The following is a 23,885-nucleotide window of genomic DNA, read 5'->3' on the forward strand; positions in this document are numbered from 1 at the left end:
AGCTAGTTATTTGCCTGCTGAAATCAGGTGATTTACCCTTGAAACTCTTACCTTTTTGTATTTTCTACGCTCATCCAAGAAAAGACCAAGAAAAAGACTCTGCTGGCCAGAGTGAATCCAAATGCACCATCATAAAAGCACTCCTCACTCTTTTAGTGGAAGAGACATTTGAAAACTAGCACAAGGTATCCCGAGAGGGATGCCTCATGCGCTTCTTGTAAACCTGGCAGCCAAATAGCCCTTCCTCATTCCCACGGTGCCAGGTGCTGGAAAGAGATTGTTCAGGGTTTGTTCCTCTGTGATAAGTGAGAAAAAGAAAGAAAGTGAGAAAAATCATGTCAGATGAAGATTTCCACAGCAGGAGGGAGGCTGTTAGATCTCAAATGGAGGAGGATGAAGCCAACTATTTCAGTGAAATGTAGCAGAGCCTGTAGCACTGATTCATCACAAAGCCAGCGAAACTGATACATCTCTGCAAAATGTTTTGGTTTCAGTTAACTCAGCCTATTCAAAAATAAGTTTTACTGGAAATATTCATGACTCACTTGTTCTTACAAACCTAACACTCCTTTGCACGCAAAACAAGTAAATAAGCAGGCAAAGCAAGCACACGTTTACTACAAAATCTGTGATCTTGTAGTTCTGTAGTTCTGAAAAGCATTCTCTGCCTTCTTTTCTGTGACTGGGGCGGGAGGGGGGGAGCAGGGCGGGGGAGGGAGGTGTTTGTGAAAAGTTTCCTCCCGCTGTGGTGACACTCACAGTGTCTTGGTTTGGAAACATGTCGCTTTGAATTTTTACTTTTGCTTAGAACAAAAGATTGCAGAGGCATTTTGGGTCTCTTGGAGGCTGCAGTTGGATTGTAATGATATTCTTATCACTGATCGTGCCCGACAAGGCTTCTGGACCTTATTACTTCTCGGGTAACAGCTGCCAGTGACAAGAATAATTTTCACGCTTGGAAATCATCTTTGCTTGACTGTGTATATTTACATGCTGTTGTTCTCTAAAATATTCTTAATGTGAGCGATAGATGGAATCGTCTCCCTTTTTAATGCATGAAGTTGCTACACAGATTTTTCGCTGAGTCTGCTAAAATACATGGAGGTTTTTTTGTGTGTATCCTTGTTTTCAAGCATTTATTGAATAAATTGAAGAAAGACCAAAACAAAGCCCTGACCAAAACAGAGATTGACAAGGAGGAAGACAAAACAAAGATAAATGGGAGAGTAAATTGGTTTTCCTTCTAAAAGAAAAGATAAGACTGTAAGTGGGTTTTTTACTTCTTTTTTTCCTGGAAGTTGTTTCTATAGTTTCATATAGTGACCATTCAATTAATTCAATAGTGACCATTTATTAGAAATCTATTGGTTTGTTTTTCAATATTGGAGTAGGTGTTGGAGAGTAGAATGTGCTGGTGCAGCAAATAAGTAGTTTGTTGCAAACTTAAGTAGTTTGTTGACTGAAACCACTAAGTATTGGATAGTGGACCCTTTCAGATAACCCTAAGTTCTTCCACTTGCAGACCTCACATCCTGTATAAACATCTGACAGACATGTCCATATAGGTTTTATAAATTACTAAAATGACCTCCTGGTAACTTGGGGTGCAAGTGTCAGACGTCTGAGTTGTTTGGGGTTATTTTTCATTAGCTCACTGAACTATACTGAATGGATGTTTCAGATGTCAAAGTTGGAGTTGAAGAGGTCATGCAACTAGGTGAAGAAGTAGGGACAAATGACCTCTTGGTGAACTTTTAATGAAAGGTTAGAGATCACAGTACTTATTCTATGTTATTGTAACAAGCTTTTCGGTATCTGGATAACTTTTAAATGAAGATCTGGTGTTTTTTGCCTCTGTTGCTGGAGCCCTTGGAGAAGTTAAACAGATTTCAAGACTGTCTCTGAAAACATGTCATAAAGACAAGTGACTACAATAAATACACCAAACTGTTGAAATCTGAGGGATATTTTATATCTGCCCGCTGTTTGCATGCATTGATCCAAGCTGTGCCAAATTTTGAGTTATTAATTTAGTGTTGGTCTGGGAGTTACTGGTCACTTGTTTCTCAGTGAGTTTTTTTCATTCTATGGATTTACTGTCTGAACTCTTCCTTTACTGGTTTCTACAGGGCTCTCCAGCATTGACCTTTTTAGTCAGGTTTCATAGTTCCTTTTTTATTGTCCTACACTGGAAAAAAAGAAGCTTGCATAGGCAAGAACCAGCCTCCTTTAATCAAGTTTCAGTTTTGGTGGAGAAAAGGGTACAGCTACGTGACCGTGTGGGATGAAATTTTAAACAAGCACAAACACTGTTCATGTAATACTACATTTTTGGGCTTCTTGTTTGAGTAATGTGTAAGAAGTAGCACAAGATCCCCAAAAGGCTTGCATACCATACAATTATGGAGAAGGCTTCCAGTCTAGACCTTGGAATGCTAGGAGTCCAGTTTAACTCTGTGTCATAGGCTATCAGTATGGGAGAACAAGAGGTTTGAGTGATCTTTAGTTGACAATGGGGAGCAACTTTTTCTCTCTCTTTATGTGATAAGCAAGTTACTATGCTATTTACAGTGATTCACTGTGTTGAATCTGCATCCATATCTATATTTATTCAACAAAAACCCATGAGCCACAATTGGTGGATTTTTGGAATCATCATATGGCTTCATAGTCAAAGGAAAAATTAAGGAAGCAGCTAAGTAATATTTGAGAATGTGTATAGCTTTCATTAATCAGGCAGATATGCAGTATTTGGAGGATTTGGATGTTTTTAGTGTTGTGCACCATAGACATTCTAAGTAGTACAAGGAAAATATATCCCCTAAAACTGATGTACCGTTTAAGAAAAAGCAATAAGAAATCATTCCTCAAGTTACAGTTTTATTCCAACAGAATTAGTCCCTGATGATTTAATGTAATGGCTCCGCTTCAGTAAATTTGTTTTAATAATTGCATCTTGCCTCTGTACTGTATGAAGTGGGAGATTGCATTTGTTATGCAATATCCCACTCCAGCCAGCCCAGTTGTGCAAACAGGGGTGAAAGGATGTGAGTGGTTTTGCTGTTCAGTTTCCCATTGGCAAATCCAGTTGCAGTTGGCAGAAGATCGGAGTGTGCAGGTTGTAGCACAGTGAGGGATATGACAGACAGCTGTTAGCCTGTACAAGGCTTGTGGTGTTAAATTACACAAATCGGCTACTATTGTCTCTGTAACTCGAATATTAAGTTCTTCATGAAAACTCTTTGCTTTAGTTTTGAGGTTGTATTAGTATTATCATTACTTCCTTCAGACAGCTCAAGCAATTCTCTGAGGCCTTTAGGAATGGACAGAGGAAAGGAGACATTTGTACTAGCCAAGGTGCTGTTAACAAACAACTGAGCACATAATGAAAGAGCATTAATTATGCTTTGATACATAGTTTCTGTATAGAGACATCCAGCTTTCATAAAGCAGCTAAAGAGGCAAAGTTGCTAAACCTCTTGAAATCGCCCTTGAGATCATGTATTGCATCTATAATACCTGTAAAAATACCAACATTCTCGGCCTGAAATCCTTTCTCAGGTAAAACTTACTCAGTTTTACAATTCTCTGAATGAAGTGGTCATTTCACAGTTGAAATTTAAAACTGCTAAAGAATGAGAGCAAGACTCTGAAAGTGAAATTTGACCAAATAATTTGAATATTGATATTTACATAATATAGCAGCAACATCCTCGCTGCTAAACACAGAGGGTGCCCTGGTGACTGAGGATGCAAAGAGGCCGAAGTACTGAATGCCTTCTTTGCTTCAGTCTTTATGGCCAAGGCTGGCCGTCAGGAAGCCCAGTCCAGCAAGGATTGTAAGATGGCCAGGACAGCAGAGGACTTGCCCTGGGTGGAAGAGGAAGAGGTTAAAGACTTGTTGGCCAAGCTTAAGGCTCATAAGTCAATGAGTCCTGATGGGATGCATCCTAGAGTGCTGAGGGAGCTGGCTGATGTGATTGCTAAATCTTTCTCCATCATTTTTGAACAATCACAGAGGACAGGCGAGGTGCCTGAGGACTGGAGAAAGGCCAATGTCACTCCAGCCTTCAAAAAGGGCAGGAAGGATGACCCGGGAAACTACAGGCCAGTCAGCCTCACTTCCATCCCTGGAAAGGTGATGGAACAAATTATCCTGGATGTAGTCACTGAACATATGAAGGATAAGACGGTTATCAGGGGGAGTCAACGTGGATTCACCAAGGGGAAATCCTGTTTGACCAACCTATGGCCTTTTATGAGTGCATAATTGGCTGACTAGATGAGGGGAGAGCAGCGGATGTCATCTACCTTGACTTCAGCAAGGCTTTTGACACTCTCCCATAACATCCTCATCAGAAAGCTCAGGCAGTGTGGCTTGGATGAGTGGACAGTGAGGTGGATCGAGAGCTGGCTGAATGACAGAGCCCAGAGAGTGGTGGTCAATGGCACAGAATCGAGTTGGAGGCATGTGGCCCGTGGAGTTCCACAGGGGTCAGTTCTGGGGCCAGTCTTGTTCAACATCTTCATCAACGACGTGGATGAGAGGACAGAGTGTACCCCCAGCAAGTTCGCTGATGACACCAAACTGGGAGGACTGGCTGATTCCCCACAGGCTGTGCTGCCATTCAGCGGGATCTTGACCGGCTGGAGAGTTGGGCAGAGAGGAACCTCATGAGGTTCAACAAGGACAAGTGCAGAGTCCTGCATCTGGAAAGCAACAACCCCCTGCACCAGTACAGTCTGGGGATTGACCTGCTGGGGAACAGCTCTGCAGAGAGAGACCTGGGAGTCCTGATGGATAATAAACTAACCATGAGCCAGCAATGTGCCCTCATGGCCAAGAAGGTCAGTGGCATCGTGGGATGCATCAAGAAGATTGTGGCCAGCAGGTCAAGGGAGGTTCTTCTTCTCTACTCTGTGCTGGCGAGGCCTCATCTGGAGTCCTGTGTCCAGTTCTGGGCTCCTCAGCTCAAGAGGGACAGAGAACTTCTAGATAGAATCCAGTGCAGGACCACCAAGATGATCAAGGGCACTGGAGCATCTTTCTTATGAGGAAAGGCTGTGGGAACTGGGGCTGTTTAGTCTGGAGAAGAGGAGACTGAGGGGAGATCTTAGTAACATTTATAAATAAATGATGGGTGTCAGGAGATTGGGACATCCCTTTTTTCTATAGTAGCTAGCAACAGGACAAGGGGTAATGGGATGAAGCTGGAGCACAAAAAGTTCCACTTAAACATAAGAAAAAACTATTTCATTGTTGAGGTAAGTGAGCCCTGGCACAGGCTGCCCAGGGAGAGTGTGGAGTCTCCTTCCTTGGAGGTCTTCAAGACCCGCCTTGTCATGTTCCTGTGTGACCTGATCTAGGTGACCCTGCTTCTGCAGGGGAGTTGGACTAGATGATCTCTAAAGGTCCCTTCTAACCCCTACCATTCTATGAACATTACACACTGCATTACATTATTGCAATAGCCCTATAGCGTACATCTGGGTGATGTTGTAGGTATGTGCAGTTTGCGAGCATCTGAGGCTGGGAGGTTTTAGATTACCATAATCTAAGCAAGATGTGTGAGCTAAGATACTGATTCCAGATGACAAACCTGGTTTTATGGTTTCCTGAAATTCACTGATATTGCTGAAGTACTGGTGAGATGCGTCTCCCCCTTTCTTGTGGTGGGAGCGGCAGTTGTGCTGTGCAGGATCTCCCCAGCCTGTCTGTTTTGTGTGTTTGGAAAGCTGGCAGTTGCTGATGCGTTTTATTTGCAGCAAGCTCATGAAAGGGGAGAGTGTTAAAGCCAAGTTTTTGTAAAACCCATTTTGAAGCCACTAGAGACTTGTTGACTCTTTGGGGAAGGCTGCCTGACGATGGTGCAGGGAAGGGAAAGAAGATCTCCCTGACACCAGCCTGTCCAGCGGAGAGGAGTGGCAGTGCCCTCCCTGAAGAGAGTGTTGGGATGCAGGCCTGAAGTGGTGAAAAGCATTTAGCTGAGGTATTGAAGGAGAACAGGAAAAAGTGCTTTTGCATGTGACCTCGTACATGCGGGTTTGGTGTTTGTTTTGTGCAGGGGTTCAGTCCTGAGTTTCAACAGTAGACCAGAGTCCTCTCCACAGGCTCATTGAAATGGAAATGGTTTTGCCGTGCTGCTGTGGAATGCAAATTATTTTAGGAATGTTCCTGGGTCTTGAAGCTTTTTAAAACACACTTTCAAAGTAATTTTTTTCTTTTAGCCTGCTTGAACCAGTTCTCATAACAAAATAAGGATCCAGAAACATGATTGGTGCTTTGATCCTGACCCAGCGAAATATAAAGCGTACGTTTGTCTTCACGTATACAAATAGTTCCCTGCAAGTCAGTGGTGGAAAGACATGGGCAGTGCAGAAATGCTTTGCTGGATCACAGTCAAAATGCTGAGTGCTTTGCAAAGCCGAACAACAAGAGCAGCCCTTAGTAAGGCAGGCTGGCGTGAGATGCCGGTTGGTATCACTCCCTGGGGATTTGGCTCCCTTCTGTTACCATTGCTTTTTAAAAATACTATTTAATAGCATTTCTTCTGTTACCAGGGCACTGGAGATGGGTGAAGACTTGTACTTGATGCCTTGTCTGCCATAGATATCTCACTGACCAGAATAGACCAACATCAGGTGATAGAAGCTTAGAAAAAATACTATGAGAAACAGTACCATACTTCAGAACAGGAGAAACTTGCATAGTAGCAGGGAGTGGGTTTTCTTGGTCTTTGCGTTTCTAGTATCGGGGCACAGGATATAAACTGTATTTACTTTTAATGCTTTGGAGAGTTTTTTGGCTTTAAACTGAAAATAGACTTGGATAGATTAGGTGCATGTATTGACTATATTTGATGATGTTACATGTTGAGGTGGTGGTAACCAGGTTATAATATTGATCAATTGGCGCAGGAAATGGTAAGACAGGACTTTTTTTATGTATCCAGATTTAACACTCAAAATATCGTTGGCAAAATAATAGCCAACAGATCAAAAAATTATGCAAGTCAATAGGATGTCTTATTGCCTAACCTCTTGAAGTCACAGGAAACTGATAGTGCTCTTGGTTGCTTGTGTATCGAGGCATTTAATCTATAGAGATGTGTATATAGTTAGAGAGTTTCCTTCAGCAGCTGGACTGGTTTATATATATTTGTGTAGTGTTTGTGTGTGTGTGTGTGTGTGTATACACACCTTAAAACAGTATCATGAGTGTTTACAAACTATTCCTAATAAAAACATTAGAGAAAACAAGTCTTTGAGTGCATGACTTTTATCTACCCACACAGTCTGCTGTGCGATTTTTCTGCACTGTTCCCTTACATCCCCATAGTCCTTTGTAAAAGAGGGAGATGTTCCATATGTAACTTTGGGTTTTCATTATTTTGTACAGTTACAAAAAAAGACTTCCACTTGAAGAACTTCAGCAATACCACTGAGTCATATTTCTGTACTGGAGACAGAAATGTTTATGTGTTGCACTGCTCAAGTTCTTTTCTCAATCAAGGGAAAGATGCGTAATCCTGTGCATAAAGAAAAAACATTCTGGTGGCAAAGGAGTTATTCTGTTTTATAAATTAGTGATTCAAAAAAGAGGAATTGTGTTAAAGTACAGGTCTATTCTATTTTATATGATAAATTATAAAGTGGCTTATGTTTTCTCCAGCAAAGGACTCTACATGTAGCAGATACAAAATGCACGGAATTTCACTATTGGGTGTATTTGATGAATTGTACTTAGCATGTACCAAGTCCTAATTGTGGATACACGTCTTGGACTAACACAAACTTCAGAAAATCTACATGGACTTCTCTGAATAGAGGTTTTTCTCCCTGTGTGTTCATTTTTCCCCTGTTAGTACTCTGTTAATACTTATATTATCATTTTGATTTCCCTTCCTGTACATGACTTTGGTAGAGGAGAATCTATGTCAATGAAATGCAGTTAGCCCAGCACTAGCAGTAGCATAGCCAAAAGAGAACAAGTAGGTACACTAGTGGAATGCTAATGCTGTGTGACAGATGTGTCGTGTCCTGAAGGTATGTTTTCTGACTAGTGAGACTTGAGGCATAAGGTATGCTGAAGTTAAGCCCCAGCAACTGGTTTCTGTAGTGAGGGAAGAGAGTCCTTCCTGATTTAATCTCAGTGTTAAGTAGGTTAAGTGTGGTTTTCCTGTCACATCTTTGCTTGTGTATCTGTAACTGTATTACTTGCCACAAATGTCTCAAAAAAATACACTTCTACTTGCATTTTACCTTTGCTGAGTTAAAATGTGATAAAAGGTACTTGGATAACAATGACATCTGTGTGGGGCTGTTGTGAATCTATAAATGGGTTGCTCTGAACAATCTTCTGAGTACCTGAAGTATAGCAACACCTGCTTTTCAGATGCATGAGTAAGGTGGACAGATGACTTCACAGCATCAGGAGAAGAGTGTTGTTGGTGAGTGGTTAACTAAAGCATCTCTTTGACATGCAGCATGAAACTGAGGTGCATTTTTGAGCCATGTAACATGAGATCATTAGAAAGAGTATGCCTGTACTGACAATTGAAATCGGTTTTTGACATTGGTTTTGTGCAGAAAACAGTGGAAGGAAAGTTGTAATAACCTCTGAGGGCTTGTTGGGGGCAGATCCTGACGGATGCAGCACAGCCATGTTTCCACTCACAGTGGATTCATAATTCAAAAGCTATGATCCAGATCTTTTTCTCTGTGTGGCACAGGTCTCTTTTGCAGAGAGCATGTTCTCTTGTCATCTACAGATGGCATCGTGACGCAAGCATAAGGCTATCACCCACAGTGTCAGTGTGGCAGTTGGAAAGCTTTTCCTGTTGTTGCCACTTGTGTTTCTTCCCACATCAGTATCTGCTTTTCCTCTGGCTTTCTGGGGCATGATGCCAGGGAAGGTAGATGTACCTCTGCTGAGAGAGAGTCAAATCAGCAGAAGAGCTCTGTCACATGAACCCGTGTGAAAACGCTGTGGTGTTACATGCAGGGCAATCCCACCACTGTAATGTGTATCCATCCCAAGTCATGCATGCCCAGATTGCTCACTGCAGTCACTTCTAAAATACAAAATGCTCAATCTGCAAATTTGTGGCAATGGTTTAAGAACTAAGAAAAACAAAACCTAAAAATCCTGGCTCATACACAGATGTGCCCTGCAACATATCATCCTTCTTGATAGGCAGTGCAGAGCCCATCCTCACTTTCTCCAACCAGCACAAAACCACTTTTCACCATCACAAAGGATTGAACTTTTCATCATCCAATGTGCCTGCAATCACTGTTTTGCTCTCTGGAAACTGTTAACCATCTACTATACTTAATCCATCAAGTCCTATTCAATCTAAATGTATAAGCTAATTTCCTGATACCTGAGAGCCTATAAGTACCTCCTGAGGCTTTGACTCAAATTTTCAGGGCTGCAATTTTCATGTGTGGGAACTATATACTGCTCTCCCCCTCTTCTTCCCATTCATTGACGAGAAAGGACAGTATTCAAGATCAACCCACCACCAATGGTGAGATGACAGAGGCCCCAGTGAGATGGGAAGAGAGAAGGTAACCAAGAGCTTTGTGGGTAGAGTCAAGGGCAGGGAGGGCTTGCACACCAACTATGGTTCTGGGCAAAACAGACTCAACTACTTGCCTTAGGGAAGAAAACAAGATCAATTTAATTCACTACCAACTAGAAACAGGCCAGAAAGCAAAACTAGAGTAGGATGATGAGAAAAATGCAACCAGCACTTCAAGATCTCCTTCCCCCACTCCTTCCATCTTCCCATTCTCAGCTCTATGCTGCCAATATCTCTGCTTCTTCCACCCTCAGTGGCACAGGGGGACAGTCCCTCAAAGATAGTCTCTATCACTTCTTCCTTCTCGGAGGAGGAGGACTCCTCACATTCTTCCCCTGCTCCAGTGCAGGGTCTCTCCTATGAGGTACAGTCCTTAACAAACCTTTCAAGCATGTGTCCTTCCCAAGGGCTGCACCTCCTCACCAACTGCTCCAAGTGCAGGTCTTCTCTGCAGCAGCACAACTCCAGGCACGTTCTGCTCCAATGCTGTCCTCCAACAGAGTCATGGACCCTCCAGGCACAGTCCTCCCCTCTGCTATGGGCTCCTCTGTGAGCTGCTGGCAAGTCTCAGGGCCACCACTCCTCTCTATGGGTTACAGGGGGACAACTGCTGTCTCACCATGGGATGCAGTGGAGTCTGCTCCAGCACGCCTCCTCTTCTCTTCCCTCACTGACCTTCAGGTCTGCATGGTCACTTCTCTCTCATCCCCCTCCTTCCACCATCTCCAATCCTCTTCTTCCAGCTTCTCCTTCTCAAAAAGTGATCATGGAGGTGCCAAATTGGCTCGGCCCCAGAGGTGGTCTGACTTAGAGCTGGGGAAAGCTTTGAGCAACTTCATACAGGAGCCACCATTACAGCCACTCCCCCATTATGAGAAGCAGCTCCACACAAACCCAACACAATTGGTGAATGGGACTGTTGTTAAACTGAGTACAGTATGGCCACTGGCCAGTCACCTGGACTAGTTCCTGTGTGACCTACTCTAGTTGATCCTGCTCTGGCAGGGGGGTTGGACTCGATGATCTTATTTTGAGGCCCCTTCTAGCCCTTAAGATTCTGTGATTCTGTGGTTGATAAGTGACTGATGTGGCCAGAAACCTCCAGACACTGTGCCTGATTGGCACAGCATAAGTGATTGTCGTAACTCTGCATGCACTGGAGCCCTCTTGATCTGTGCAGGAGGGGCCCTCATGCACCAAAAGGCTGACCTTGATGTAGGGATTTTTAGGAGTGATTTTCTGCAGCTAGGAGGACAGGCAGCTCTGAGTCCATGTTGAGGGTAACTGTAGGGAAGAACTGGCATGGCTTATGAAGAAGCTGGTAGTTCCGCTTACACTCCCTTGCCTCTGCAAATACACCTTACTGTCTTAATCCTCACTCTGTCACATAATGTCCTGTCCTGCTGCTAGAAGAAGAGCAATTCTTGGGGTTGGTCCACCTGCTGCTCTGCTGTTCTGCAAGTGGTTTATGTTGCAGCAACTGCATTGAGGTGTTCCCTTCTGGTCTGTAGGTCTCAGTACCCTCCCCCAGGGCTGGACTTGGGCGCTATGGAGTTGCTGCTGCTGCTTCATCAGAGTACAATACAGGGGGCAAAAAATGAGGTTTCTTGGGCTTTGATGGCCAGTAGGGAAAAATGTTTTGGTGATTTTTGGTTATCCTCTTCATAGTGCCCTCATTCTCTGGGGCCAGTCTTCTGCAGCAGAATTTTGTACCTTCGACTACATCCAAGGAGGACCTGCTTGTACTGGTAAGCACCTTTAATGCAGTGAGGTGTAGCCCCAGACAGCAGGAGAAGGCAGCCCTCTCAGCATGAGCAATAGGGATGGGAGGGAAGAGCCAACCTGTGCAATAGAAATTTTCTTCTGTGTTTTTTGTAGCTGCTTCTGAGTAGTAAGTGAATGGAGAATCTCTTCACGCTCCTGATAGCTGCCTCCACCCCAGCAGCAGATTAGCCTTTTAATTGCAGCAGAAGCGTCTCACAGATGTATGTGTTGCTTTGGACTGCTGTTCTTCATGTGAGTCTGGCCTGTCACAGTCTTTATGTCAAGAGATATGGTCTTCTGTCCAAACTAGTGTATGTGCCCTCTTCTCCATGCCCTCTCCTCTGCTACCAAAGTAGCAGCACAGCACATTTCAACCAAACCTTAACTGGGGCGTTCATGGACCACAGTGTCACTGGAACACGGCTGGATGGCAGCTGTGTGGGGGATGGGGAAAGGACGGACTGAGGCTAGACTCTTTAATGACAGGAGACTGCTACAGATCAGATGTGGGAAGATGAAGGTATGCTACTGAAACAAACCATGTGGAAGGGGAGAGGTTGTTGTGTTGTGGTGGTTTACCAAGTAATTGCCCTGCAGATTGGATGCCAGCACAATTAAATCATTCTGCCTACTAATTTAATGGAGGGATGAAGTCTTTACTAGTTGATAGCACAACTTTGACAGTGACAACATGTAGCCTGCTGTGTCTGGGGATGACAAAGGTTGGCGTGTGTACAGTTACATATGGATACCATTAAAGTGCTCTGTTCCCTTTACAAAGCCTAAATTCTTAGCAATTAACACCATAGACAAGTGCCTCACAGAAAGAAAGTATTTTCTGGCCAATGGAAGTCAGGGTAGGACACTGGCTGCTTAGAAAGCCTGCTCTCAGCATGACTGCCTTCACCTGGAAAGAAGACTCATTGATGTCCTTTTAGCATGCAGTACCTTTACTGCTTCTTGCTCACATCTACACACAGTCCCGGTCAGAGACAAAAGCCAGTTTATAAGCTGTATGTTCACTGGAGTTAGCTGTTTTGGCAGAGGACAGAGGTTACAGAAGAGAAGTTGATATGCTGCCATTTGTGTTTGTGCCTCATCTGCAGCCCCCTTGATCTCAGACAGAAGTGATGTACCAGCAGCTTGTCTGTTCTCTGCCTGGCTCCTTGTAAAAACAGACAAACTGCAGTACCATAGGACTTGATTAATTTGCTGAAGCATAAGTGTCTAGTTCTGGTTGAGATGCCCTGGGTAGCCCTGCCTAGCTTCTGGCTCTTGGTCTTTCCTGCATAACCAATATTAGATCTACCAGCCTTATGTAGGAGCATCAAATGTCCTAAGGCACCTCAGAAGGTACAGGATGCTTGTGCATTGGCTGTTGAAGCATGTTTCCTTGTAGTGTCATCCCAGCTGAAGGTCTCTGATGATCTCCTCCCTGTTAGTTTTATCCCACTGATGTTAGGGAACATGTGCAGCCCAAAGGTGGGAGAAATCTTTTTGGGTTTGTGTTGAAAATATGAATTTTCTTCATTAAAGTCTATGGTATACCTGTCAACTACCCCTCACCGCTGCAAATGACTCTTTAAAATGCAAAGCTTTGTACTTGTCTTCTGTTTGTTGAAGGCAGCAGAGGCTTGAAAGACACGTTTGAAGGGAAGGAAAGACCAGGCAGCTCTTTATATTTCAACATCTAAACTCTTCCAAATTCCAGGGTACAGAGTATCTATAAAATACATTTTCTTTACATATTTTCTTTTATGTTGGGGTAGACAATTTAAATCCTTGGAGTTTTCGTTATGTTGTGATGAGACATATGGGAAGATAGCAAGTCTGATTTGCTAATTTTGTGTGTCTTGGTCTGTGAGTACATAAAATATGTATGTTTAACAATTGTTAACTTGCTAGTGTAATCAGCATACTTGCTATGTTGCCCAGTAATGATGATCTGCTCAAGGGTGGCTGCTTTTGTATGCAGGGACAAACAGCAAATCCTAAAACTAAGATGGCAACTTATGTGCTTACAATGAAGCACTAGAAGTGTTACCTTAGTCTTTTCAGACTTGAAAATGACACTACCTTATGGTCATAGTTTTCAGCAAGTAGGTGGATCTCAGCTTCCTCATCATATTTATGGACAACCTGGCAGTGCCGCAACTTCTTCCTTGGCAGGTTCTTATCAAGAGACTACTGTTTTCTCTCTGCCTCGTCATGCTCTGCATTCACATTATCTTACCACTTCTTTACTCTCCTTCAGTCTGTTTCTTTCTCAGTTCTCAGTATTCCTTGCCATCCATTTTTTTCTGTTATCTTTATTGCCTTCTTCCATACTCCTCTTCCTTCCAGTCTCCCAACCAGCTCCAATTAATTTGGAAGTATCTTACTGAACATCATGGTATTTTTAGAAATGAAGCTGTTTGAGTATTTGAGTCAGCAACAAAATTCTGTTGGCTTCATCAAAGTCAAGTTTTCACCCTAAGCCATGTACATAAACCTTTAAATAGTGCCTGAAATTGTCAAAATGGTATGAGCTGATGTGATTCATACCATTATTCACATACCCCCTTATTACGTGCCTTATCATTTATGTTGCTTCAGATAGCCTTATCCACACGTTGGGATTCCACTGTATTGGAGGCTACTCAGGCAGCTACAGAAAACTGAGGCTCTGCCCCTATGTCTTATAGTAAAATTTCAGTAAAAAACCGGCAGGTGAGTGGGAAGGGAGCAAGATGAACAGAGTTCATCTATCTGGAAGTCTTCAGAAGTCTTTCAAGAGAGAAAATAAAGTGTCCTATATGTTGTTAATATTACCTCTGATTTTTGTCACCTGAAAATTTGTTTTTTAATAATAAATGCTAATAAAGATGTGGGATAGGGTGAAATGTCCTTACTTAAAATACATTACATTAATACTGTCGGTTCACATTGTCTGTAAAATGAAGTGGAATCATTTATTAAGGAGTAAAAGAATAGATTAACTCTTTTCCTCTACAAATTGAAATTCTTGTTAGATTTCCTTAGGTACGTTCTCAGTTCCTAAAGAACTAAAAAACTATGCTTATGATAACTAGCATGAAGTTTAAATGTGAATAGTACTAGTTCAGAACACTGATCGATCTTTCTCATTTATTTTATGTAGGTTTCCTTTGCCTGATCTGTAAACATGTCCACAGACCTGCTATGTAAGTACATTTCTGTCATCCCACAGTGATTTATGTTTTTTTGGTACCATATGTCTTTATCAGATTCCCAGATGTGCTCATGATTGATGTCTTTTATCTTAAGGATAAAGTCTGCTTTTACATTTGCGTTTCTTCTGAGACATCTGTGGAACAATATTACCATTATAATCAGCAGGATTATTCTTGGAGTAAAGCATGACTTAATATGAGTGAAATTGTAAAAATCTGGCCCATGTATAAGAACAGACTGATGCATTGAGACTTTGCAATTCTATCTAAAACGTTTTATCTGTCTTTGGCACGTACCATCCCAGATGACTACTGAGTGATGTGCTTGGGGTTTTTTTTAATCATTTTGTGAATTTAACTCCTATGTTTACAAGGCATCATTATCCAAGTCATGTCCAAATCTCGCTGATATCCATCCTTCTTTTCCAACAGCAAAGAACATACAAGTGTCATAGCCTTACACTTTGCTGTCCTAATTACCACGAAAAACTGCTGCCTAGGTGTCCTTGATACCCACAGTATCTCTGCAAAGTTATCTGCGGCACTAAGCACACTTTCTGTGTTTGTTAGTCAGATCTACATGCTTTTTTCTTTTCTGGAATCCCTCCAGTGCCCCAGCTGCCATTTTGTATCGTTGCTTCTGAGGGCTGTGCAGCTGCACACTGGGCAGTATAAGAGAGAAGAATTTCAGAAACCCATTTTATCAGTCTCCAATACTTCCCCAGAAGAACAAAGAAAACTCTTTTTTTGTCAATAACTGTAATCTGTTGATAAATATGAAAAACATCAGTAGCTTACTGGCAGATAGCAGCTATCTGTGGAGGCGATATCTGTACTTCAAGATTGAGTTGTTTGTGATAGTGTGGTTTTTGAGCTTTATCTGCTGTCAATTTTGAGGCATACTTAGTTGCTGTTTAGATACAGGGAGAACTCTAAAAATGAGGAATGTAATATGTCTGACTGTATTGTATACAACAGGAAACAGCTGCCAGGAGTGAAAAAGTAAAGAGAGGAGAGAGGGCAGAGTGACTGCACAGTGGTCTGGGTCAAAATTGCTTTGAGACTTCTCAGCTCTGCTCAGATGTTTAAGCTGATGTGACTGTTTTAGCTAATTCATGACCTGATAGTTTCACTTTTCTCTCATCAACTCAACGTCAGGACCTCTCTCTTGCTTTTCTTAATAACTTGTGTGTTAGAGAAGTTGGCACCTGAGTGGAGTTTGAAGGAGTTGGGTGTGTTCAGCATGGAGAAGAGAAGGCTCTATGGGATCTAATTATGGCCTTCCAGTGCAAAAATGTTGATAATTGGGAAGGAGGTGGAAGCACTCTTTCCCCAAGCATGCACCATGACAGAACAAGAGGCAATGACCACGTTAGTTGCTCCTGAATGTGAGAGGCGTTTTCAAGTATGAGATCAATTGAACATTAGAATGGGCTGCCCTGGAAAGTGGTGGAATTTCCCACACTGGAAATATTCAAGATAATGTCTTGACAGGGCCTTGGATAATGCTAATCTAAGGACCTGCTTTCAACAAGAGGCTTAGCTAGTCTCCACAGGTCTCTTGCAATGTAGATAATTAATTCTGCAGTTCTCTGTTTTCTTGTGTCCTCAGCTATCATCTGTGCAATGATCAGTCATTCCTACCATCTGTTTCTGGTCTTCTCCATAAAGTACTGCTTGTGCTGTGGCAGGTCTTATGATACTTGGTCATGCTAGAGGAGCAGATATTTGTCTTCTTACTTGGAGGTGTGTGAGTAGCCTCGAGGCAGTACCAGTACTGAAGGGACTTTCCAGGTTCAAGCTGGTGCATGTGGTGTTTGTGACAACCAGGTAGTGCCTCAGAAAAAAATGTCACTGCACAGGAGAATGCTAAAGAACAGCATGGCAGATCTGTACAGATGTCAAGCAACTCTGGATCTTTATGTTTGTTTCTATATAAATAAATAGTACAGAGCCAGCCCATGGGCTTATTATTGGCCTATGCTAACAAGTAACATCAAGGTGTGTTTTGGGAATAACATCTATCAGGCTCTGCTCCAGGTGAGGAATTTGGATGTATCCAAACCATTTGTGGAGGAAAAGGGAAAGAGATTGAGAGCATTTAGAGACGTGGAGCTGATGCCAGGTGGTCTCAGCACCAGGGAGCAGTTTCTGGCTCTTACTGTTTAGTTAGTAGATAACCACCTAAGCCTGACCACAGCATCATCTTTCACTGATGCTTGGTTCAAGACAAGGTTAAATTCTAGGATGAAAAATCTTGTTCCAGGTCACATTAACGAAGGCTTAGATGTATAACTAAAAAGAAAAAAAAAAAAAACCTAACCAAACCAGAACAGAACCCTTTAGATTCCTAGGAAAAAAGATGCTTCAGTCTAAGGCAAATTGCACAAAGAAAATGTGGTGACTGCACAACTCAAGGATTGCTGTGGCAGCTAGACCTCAAACTCCAGCAGGCAAGTCTTCAAGCCTGTGGAAATAAGCTGCAGAAACCAACATGCCAGTGAAGTTTCGGCATGATGAATTTGAGGTAGCTGTTTCTCTGTTTTAGATGGAGAAGCTGGGGGGAAAAAAAGGGAAGTTTAAGAAAGTCTAGCAGCTGCTGAGGCTCAGCCAGTTAGGGAAGCAGCAGACTTCCCTTGGAGCTTGTTTTTCTTTTTCTCCTTAGATGAACTAGTGTGCAGTATATTATGCTGCCTGAATCTAGGGGTTTGTCACGGTTAGCGCCGGGGGCTGTCCCGGGAATGTAGGAAGGCGAGGGCCGTAAATGGAGCATGCGGTGGTCGGTGAGGCTCGAGCCCACTCTTGGGGAAACCTATCGCTGCTCCTCTCGGCCTGGCTGGTCGAGGAAAGGAGGTGGGTCTTTGATCTCTTTGTTGTAGCTGCTCCCTGGGAATTTGCTGAAATCAATGCCCTGTTTTCCCGAAGAAATGAATGGCTATGCCTAACTAGCTTTGTGAAGCGGGGGAATTCACTGCTTCTGTTTATTGACAGCTGAAAAGGAGCACATGGTGCTGAATGAGTGCTCCTAGGGAAACAAAACAGAGTGGAGTTAGACTTAGTTGAACACAGGGGCATTTGGAAGAGCCTGCCGAAGGAGGATGGCATGGTTCCTGCCACTTTGCACTAGCAGAGCCTGACTTTTTATTAAAAGTGGCATTTTAAATAAGGTAAGGATTGTTTTGATTTCCCCTGTGTAGCGCAGTTGTGAAATGTTTGCAGTTGTGTTCTCAAGTGCAAAAAAAGAAGTTTGAATTGTACTCTGTCATGGGAAACACCTAAGTGACTCTTGTACTGTTTCTAGTCTCTCTTTATCTAGCCTCTCTGTATGTTCGTTTGTTCTTTATCTAAGGGTGATTAATGAATATGAAAAGTAATAGGAAATAATTTGGTGTTTGGGTCTTGCAGTCAGGTCCTGAACATCAGTCATTTATGTAGGCTATTGTGTTCAATTCTTTATGTCTTTGAGAATCAGATGAATTGCATCAGATAATTTCTTGACTGGTATAAGTTGCTGCATTAATGCTCAGGCACAAGGCAGTTACTAGCAAGCATGCCTGTCTGGCAGAAAATCTGGAAATCTAAAATCCCTTGGAATGTAAAGATGTATTTCCAAGCCTTGGTTTCTATGCATATACTCAAGCAAGAGATGGACTTACCACTATACTTTCTGGTTTTAGATGTACCATTGTTGGGTTTTTTTATAGACAGCACAGAATGCCAAGAGGAGGATGATAATGAAGAAGCAGTATTTTCTTCATGCAAGTCCAGAACAGTTTATCAGACCAAAGGAATTTGGTGTGTAATTCATATGTAAATTTTCTACTGAAAACAGGAGGACAAATCGCCAGTTTCTATATTAGTTTCTGTGGTGACTGAAGAGAAAGATTTCTGAGCTTACGTGGCTACAACTTTCAGGTGTGGCCCACTTATGACTGCAGGGAAAAAAAAGTAATGTCATTTTTTTCTCATGTCAGTTTAAACATAAGGGCAAGCTCCAAACAGAATAATTGCAGTCATTCTGCCTTGTTCTTACATGGCAGTAGGAACTACCGGGTTTGTGTTGCAAACCTGAATAAAAGCGTCTGTGTATGTGTGCAGTTGTTTGAAAACTCTTGAGTAGTCTGCTAATTTCAGGGTAAGTTCTTGGGAAGTTTCATGTTTTATCAGAGTAGTTTGTGTTCCTTGTCTGTCTTTTTCTTGGAGCGACTTTGAGCTAGTAATCCTACTGGATTTCTCTCATTTTGCTCTTCTCTGCAGCAGATAACTTATCTGTTTCTCTTGGAAGCACTGGGGCTTTGTATGCACACTTGCTTTCTTCAGTCTGCTTTGTGATGCTGAGAAGGAAAATACATTCCCTAACTGTAGAGCGTCAGTGTTTTTGCTTGTGGCTTCTGCCTTTACGTGTCCAAGATTTTCAGAGGGAAAAGCAAAAGAAGCAAATGCATTTATGATTGTGACAAAGACATAAAAGTGCTGAGTTCAAGCAGGCTGTTATTGGTGTTTGTGGGCTTTGCTGTCATTGTTTTTATTAATGTATCCAGCGTATTTTTTTACCTCACTTAAATGTATTTATACATGATAGACAATCGGAAAAGCTAAAGTTCATAGCTAAAGCTAATTTAAGGTTAACATTTAAGCTGGAAAGGAAATACATTTGTATATCATTTTAATGTTGTAATCTAGATGTATTATGAAAGTGTGTTGACTGGTGAGTTTCTGTGTGGTTGTAAAGGTATAAATAGGAGAGAATTCCGATCGCGGAGAGCTCGGTTGATCAGAGTTTTTTTAGTTAGTATAATGGAGAGGAAAGCAGATGATTCATGTGTGACACAGAAAGTGGCATTTGTTCTCTGTTACTTGGGCAATAAGGCATGGCAGCATGTGTTATGTTTAACTTACTGGAATAGAAGATGCTTAGCCAGATGTGTGTAGGGAAGTGCATGGGTGTGTTTTGTCCCTTTGGCTCTAACACCAAGGATCTTTATAAGATATGAATATCGTTTTGACCTATTGCAGTATCAAAGTGGAAGGAGTACAAAATAATTTATTTCCAACCAGTGGAGTAAGATATACCAAATACAAAGTGGGATCTGTGGTCACATGCAGCTCTTAAGTAAATTTGCCTGTTAACTGACCAGGGTTATACAAATATATATCTGAGGAATGATGCATTTCCCCCAAGGTGATGCCTTTACCATCTGTTGATCTTGTTCTTTGAGCTAGGAAAGTATGAAAACAGGAACCAATTCTTTGCAATTTTGCTTTGTGAGGTTGCTTTTTAGATTCTAGAAAGAGACTACCATGGTTTTAATGACTTTTGGAGGTAGTTTAAAGGAACTACAAATTGATCAGAAATGTAGAAAAATGTTTTTGGATTTTATTTAATCTCCAATTGAGATGACTGTTAATGGTAAAATAAATAGGGCTTTATGGAGTTACATTACAATCTGAGTTTAGAGTGCTTCATCTGCAGAAAAAAAAATCTGCCACAAAATTTTGCAACTCTCAGACATAATTCTCCAATAATACTCTATAATCACATACCTTGTAATTCTCTGTTCTGGAAAAGTAGACTCAAGGCTGTCCTTATGCCTGAGGAGACAACTTAATGTAAGGAAAATCTGCTATACTGCTGTCCAATCTGTTGCTGTGAATGTTACTATCCTTCTTAATCACTCTGTTAAAGAAGCTCAGTTGAACATAATTTCTTTTGTACAGTATCACTCAAGAAGTTAGATAATCACAGTTCCCATCTAAAGTCTTTAAAGTAGAAAAAAAAAATATATGTTAAATCTCAGGGAAAAGTCAGAAACTAAATAGAAACACAGATACAACACTTGCACCTGTATATTTCTTCACAGAAGTACATTTTTGTGTCTGTTTGGCTGCAGAGCTTCCCAATGCTTGTGTTGCTTTGTTTGAAAGAAACCACTTTATTCCTTGAAAGAGGAGAATCATTTAACAGGATCATAAAGACTGAGGATGAGAGTCTTCCTACCTGTTTTGTTTCCCAGGGAAGCTGGGAATCAAGCATTCTTTTTGTGTTGGAAATTAGGCAAGTAACAGAAGTTTTGGCTGAGTCCTCTGTTATGAAGATGATGCACGGTAAGAACTAAAGCTGTTAATAACCTTTCATTTACAAAAACTAATACTTTTGAAAGAAAACTCCTACACTTCAGTATTTTAAATATGTGCTTGAGAATTTATTGGTAAAAAACAAAACAAAACAAACCCAACAAAATGAAAACCCCACAACTCTTTTTTTTCTGTTGTACTCTTGAGTGAATTGGAATACCAGTAGGAGGTTTGGACAGTTCACTGAGAAAGTTAACTGATTTTCCAGTTTTATTCAAACTTAATTTCTACTGAATGTAATGTAGATTGAAATGTTCTTTCAGGATTGACCCTCCAAGGTCTTGGCCTCTAGTAGTCCTAAGTGCCTGTGTATTCACTTCTCCACATGGGCTATCAGTAGAACTGAGTGCACAGACTTCTACCTGCAGAAGTAGACCTCAGCATTTTCACACTGGACTCTTATTCCCAGTAGCTGTAGCTTGCTCCATTTAGTTCGAATTGCCTCTAAAGACCTCAAATTCTCCAGCTTTAGGATAAGTACAGCATCTCTTCACTCTGTCATGTCAGGGTTCCTCATTGCATCCTACAGTAAACTCATATTTCCTTTCCCCACAGCATGTCTTCCTGTCTGGTTCTTTCTACCAGTAAGCAACTGGGCTAGCATCTTTGCTGTGAAAGTTCCAGCAAGTCCATGTTGAAAGTTGCATCACAAGTTGGAGAGCAGGAATTTATTTGGGCTGGTTTCCTAAGGAGGGGTGGCTTTGGTCACCAAGCCCTCTAACAGTCTCCTCCAGATAACATCTGGACAGTAACAACCGTGTTCAGTGAAGGAGAAAGAGACCCAATCTAAGGTTCCCTTTTAAGGGAATGTTGTAAGGGTTGGAAATACTTCAACTAATTAGCATTAGTCATTAGAATTACTGTACTTCATTTATCACAATTGAAACTGTGGTGTTGACCTGCCATGAATAAAATTATCAGCTGTATTAATGTACTTGATAATGGTGTGTGTGGCTGCATGCATATGCAGTTGTATACACATATACATACATTTAGAAATGTATAGGTGCTTGGATGGGTTTTTTTTTTTCCTCTAGAACATAGCAAAACTAAAGATTCTGGTGCCTATGTTAAATTGCAGCAGTACCATTAACATTATCCACTGAAAGGTCTGACACTGAAATAAATCAACCAGCCTGCCAAAAATCTCCCCAAAAGAAAAGTGCTTGAGACCAATAAAAGCTACTTTTCCCATGGAAGGTAAAACTTGTGCTATGGGAGATGTAGATTAAGGCATCCAACATGTGACCTGGGAGGCAGTTTGAGTATGACTCTCTTGATGACTCTATGTATTTCCGTGAACAGAGGGATTTTAGTTTTGCTGTCTGCAGCATGGAAGCAGTGCAGTTTGGACAGTGCTAGTGGAGACCTAAAGCAGGAAGGTGTCTCAACCAAGGAGCCACAGCCTTGCACCAGGACCAGCTGCTGCTGGCTGCAGGGGCAGACGGGCAGAGTGCAACAGGAAGATTTGGCTTTGAGGAAGCTTTTGCTGGGTATTTTGTAGGACCAGACTATGCCAACCAGGGATGTTTCTCTTAAAAAATGATAATTATTTCTGTGAATTTGCCATTAACTTCCTTCCCTGTTTCTGGAGCTAATTTTATATGACTTCATGATGAGCCAGTGTAGGGAGAGGGAGAGAAGGTAAAAAACCCAACCCTGAAAAATCCAATTGCATTTTTCAGTTAGGTTGTTTGAAATGTACTCAGCTTTTAGCAATGAGAGAAGTCTCTTTGTTCATGCTGATTAGAAGCTATTACATGTAAACAATGGGAGGTGACTTTGCTTGAACTGTGCTTGTTGTGTATGTGGGTTCTGATAGCAAGCAAACACCATGCGACGTACCAGAAATGGTACACGTGCATTTTAATCCCAAGAATAACCCGGAAAATGTTATTAGTTTTTTAATTAGCTTTCAATCAATCCATCAATCAATGCTTTGATATCAGGTAATTTCTAGATGAATGAACCTACAAAGAACTTTGATAAACCAGTTGCTCAGACCGCAGAGTGAAGTTAAACTTGATAAACTCATCTGTATACTTCCCCTGCTGTTTGGTTTGTTAGTTTGGGTTTGGTTGGGTTTTTTTTTCCTTTATGTTTGCAGGAAAGTCCTGTAAGTTACTGCCCTTTTGGGTGTTCAAACAGTGAGGGTAACTTTTTGATCTTTTCCCTCCTAGCTGTGAAGTTCAAGACACAGCACAGCAGAGCACAGGTATCTTTCTGCTGCGCAGGCTTCATGGGAACCTGCCAAATCTGCTGTGTGCAGTCGCATTGCCGAATTTCACAGCCTAGCTGTGCTCCTTGGGACTTCTGTAATTGTTTTACTCCTAAGATTCACTGGGCAGAAGGAGCACAGTAAAAAGCCTCAGTGGGATTGGTTGGAAGATGACTTTTTAAGGGAAGCCGGTTCAATTCCCTCCGTCTATGCCTGTTGTACTATTTAATGGTCACCAAGCAAAAAACTTACTGTTCCCAGATGTGCTTGACATCATAATTACTTCCTATTAGGAACTAGTAATGAATCATAGCTGTTGTTATCTTTTATATGTTTGTGTAACAAATAGTTTTGGAGTTCTAGAGAGCTTACATACTGGAACTCGTGTCTGCCAGGAAAATGCATGCGTGCTTCGTGTTAGAAGATTTCTTTTCAGTGAGGTAAGTGCTGAGCCTCCCTTCTAGAGGCATCCTTCCTTAAGAACTGCCCAGCTGTGCTGGACAGGATCATACTGCTTTGAGGCAGGAGTGAAGTAGGTGCCTTGACGGGTGATCTCCAGCTCCTGGAGACCCAAGGATGTACCTTCCCTTCAAATCGTCTTTCCTATTGGGAACACAGGTGAGGAGGGGCATGAGGAGAATGGAGGTGAGGTGAAAGAAGCGGCACTTCAGATCGGCATCTGAATCAGATGCCCAAAGGCTGGGCTTACCTGCAGTGCTGGGTCTAAGTTTTAAGGAATTAGCTGTTCTGACTGAATGTTTGGGGCAGCAGGAGTTTGCTGGTTTATTTCTTGTTCTGTCTCCAACTATAGTAACTTAAGTTTTTAAGTTTTGTGTTTTAGTGGAGTGACGTCGTGTTCCTATGAATATGTTTAATGTTGGGAATAATTGCTGGGATGTTTGCAAACCACCTACTATTCTCGTCCCTAAGGATAGAGGGCCCTAGAAGAGGATGTTTACTCTCAGGGTGCTGCTCACCCCTGCACAGGAC

The 23,885-nt window shown here is 41.9% G+C and overlaps 1 protein-coding gene across 4 annotated transcripts in view; it reads left to right on the plus strand.

Annotated features, from left to right (window-relative positions):
- Nucleotides 1-23,885, plus strand: part of PLAGL1 (PLAG1 like zinc finger 1) — a 51,493-nt gene that overhangs the window by 6,667 nt on the left and 20,941 nt on the right. For 3 of the 4 annotated variants that reach the window (XM_061989044.1, XM_061989046.1, XM_061989045.1), the window contains exon 2: nt 14,491-14,533. The exons of the other annotated variant lie outside the window; for it this stretch is intronic. In XM_061989044.1, coding sequence (XP_061845028.1) covers nt 14,515-14,533 — 19 coding nt within the window. In that variant the 5' untranslated portion in view covers nt 14,491-14,514. The remainder of the gene's footprint in view (nt 1-14,490; nt 14,534-23,885) is intronic. 4 annotated transcript variants of the gene reach the window in all.

The sequence above is a fragment of the Colius striatus genome, chromosome 2, assembly GCF_028858725.1.
Source record: "Colius striatus isolate bColStr4 chromosome 2, bColStr4.1.hap1, whole genome shotgun sequence".
Taxonomy (NCBI): domain Eukaryota; kingdom Metazoa; phylum Chordata; class Aves; order Coliiformes; family Coliidae; genus Colius; species Colius striatus.